Source organism: Aplysia californica, unplaced genomic scaffold (assembly GCF_000002075.1).
Source record: "Aplysia californica isolate F4 #8 unplaced genomic scaffold, AplCal3.0 scaffold00092, whole genome shotgun sequence".
In the NCBI taxonomy this organism is placed as follows: domain Eukaryota; kingdom Metazoa; phylum Mollusca; class Gastropoda; order Aplysiida; family Aplysiidae; genus Aplysia; species Aplysia californica.
This window is the reverse complement of record NW_004797362.1, coordinates 723,628-725,989: the sequence shown is the minus strand read 5'-3', so window position 1 is coordinate 725,989 and position 2,362 is coordinate 723,628. Positions and strand designations below refer to the sequence as shown.

Here is a 2,362-nt window from a genome sequence, read left to right as displayed (position 1 = left end):
TGTGTGTGTGTGTGTGTTGTTTTAATTTAATTTTTTTAACAAAAAAACATTTTCCACCCTAAATATGATTTTACTCCAACGAATGTCTGTATTGCTCTTTGTCTTTGATTGCAGGTTTCAATGGAACCATTGGACAACATAAACGTAAGATATATTTTAATTTTTTTGCATCATTGTAAACAGTCTATGTTTTGAAACAAAAAGTCCCGAAGAAGAAAACAATGTTTTTGTCAATGTGTCAATCAGCGTGACTATGTCAGTCAGTGTTTCTCAATGTCGCGTGTGTTACAGCTGTTAGTTGTGAGGTGAAACTTTGAATTTGAATGTTTTCTTTTAACATACATATTTGTCTTGTGTAGTTGAGTATTTGAGGAGAAAAGGCTGTTTTTTACAAATTGAAAAAGGTGGTTTACTGAACACTTTAAGGACGTAGCAGACAAGGGTTATATGCCCGATCGGCAACGGACCAAAGGCGTTGATGTGGCTCATTACGAACCACCATGCACGAATCAGAAACATAAGTTTGCATAGTTCATAGTATGCAAGTTGTAGTCTGCCTTTTTAAGCTTCAGATAAAAGCAAACAGAATGACATTTCTGCATGAATGAGGATAAGTTTTCTTTTCTAAAGTGATGTCAAAAAGTGCGTCTTCAAACAAATGACCAGAATAAGCGTCTTCAGTGAGTTAACAAGAAGTATCTGGAATGCTTTGCCGAGTAGTTTAAGAGAGATCAAACTCTTTAATTCATTCAAATGTCAACTAAAATAGAATCTGTTTTCAAATTAATGAGATGAACATTTAGAGAGAGATTTTCTTTTAGTCTGAACACAATGTATTGATTGTATGTCACTGTTGCATTGTTAAGCGCCTTGAGCCTGTGTGGGGGCTCTCGTGGCCTAGAGGTTAAGGTGTTGCCCTCTCCTTCAAAGGTTCCGGGTTCGAATTCGGTTAGTGACCGAATTTTTTTCTCTCTAAAATTGTCTCCTTTCATCTCCTTTCCTGCTCTCTTGCAATGTTATGTCGTCCTCTTTCGTCTCCACTTACTGCTCCCATCCCCCTCACCTCCTTTGCCCCCTCCTCTGGGCTCCTGACTCTTTCTGCAACCTTTCTACTGCTACTCCTTGGCTCCTTCTTACTGCTGATTTCAGCCACTTCCCTGACAACTAGCCTTTTCAGACAAGGGCGAAAAATCTCGGACGGCCCGTGTGCAAGTTGTGCACGTTAAAGATCCCTTGGTGGTCAAAAATCGATAAGAGTAGGCTTTGGCCGCCACCCGGGCAAAATTTAAAATTTCCTACCAATGTAAAAAGTTAAATGTGTCCCGCGCACTCATATGATCTTAAGCAGTTGTGAGCACCGTAAAACTCTTACTAAAAAAAAAGACCCTGTGTACTTTAATCGAGGTTGAGCGTTATATAAATGCAATAATATATTGTTATTATTATTATTACTATAAGCAGTAGTCTGGAGTGGAAGCGGGGTCATAAAGAACTGTAAGGAAGTGATGACAGTGCTCGTTTTGAAAGGATTCAGAAATATATAAAGTTACTCTTTTCCTTATTATTCCTGTTGCGTTCTATTTTTCCCAGCGAGAAAAAGACATTCTGAGCTTTTACTTTGTGTTCAGTGACCTAAGACCTGCATTTATCGCTTCTTAAGTATTTTGCTTTTTTGTTTATCGACTGTCCCAGAATGGCTTTTCTAGGCACTGACTCATTTGATGAGATGAACAGTAATCACTGTAATTGTGTGCGAGTGTGTGTGTGTGTGTGTGTGTATGTGTGTGTGTGTGTGTGTGTGTGTGTGTGTGTGTGTGTGTGTGTGTGTGTGTGTGCATGTGCCTGGGTGTGTATTCTTTGTCAAATTACATGTGTATATGTAGGCTATTTGAAAGAACTGATGATCTTTGAATGGGTAGGAAACTTTGATTCATGTCTTTTTTTTTCTTTTTTGTTGTTGGGGTTGTTGGGGTTTATTATTGGTCTTATGGAAGCGCCTTGAGCCACTACAGAACTCCAGAATGAATGCCATAGACATGCTATTTCTTTATAACTAACTCATTTGATTTCCTTCAAATTTATCTTACTTGATTTTTATCTTTTATTAAAATTTGCAATCTCCAGGTGTGTGCCCGTACGGTGGTAAAGAATATAACACTGGAGACGAATGGCAGGATGGCTGTGAGAAGAAATGCAAGTGTATCGATGCCAACTTCGGCTACTATAAGTGTGACCCGCTGTAAGTCTCGTCAGTTCTTCTGTCTGTCTGTCTCTCTCTGCCTCTCTGTCTCTGTCTATTTCTGTCTGTCTCTCTCTCTCTCTCTCTGCCTGTCTTTCTCTCTCTCTCTCTCTCTCTCTCTCT

General features: G+C 39.1%; 1 protein-coding gene across 1 annotated transcript in view; it reads left to right on the top strand.

Annotated features, from left to right (window-relative positions):
- The window catches only part of LOC101847325, a gene marked incomplete in the record, with an annotated part of 98,606 nt that overhangs the window by 92,034 nt on the left and 4,210 nt on the right, over window positions 1-2,362 (top strand). The window contains 2 exon segments of the mRNA XM_035968864.1: window positions 115-144; window positions 2,125-2,239. Of these exon segments, the coding sequence (XP_035824757.1) occupies window positions 115-144; window positions 2,125-2,239 (145 nt within the window).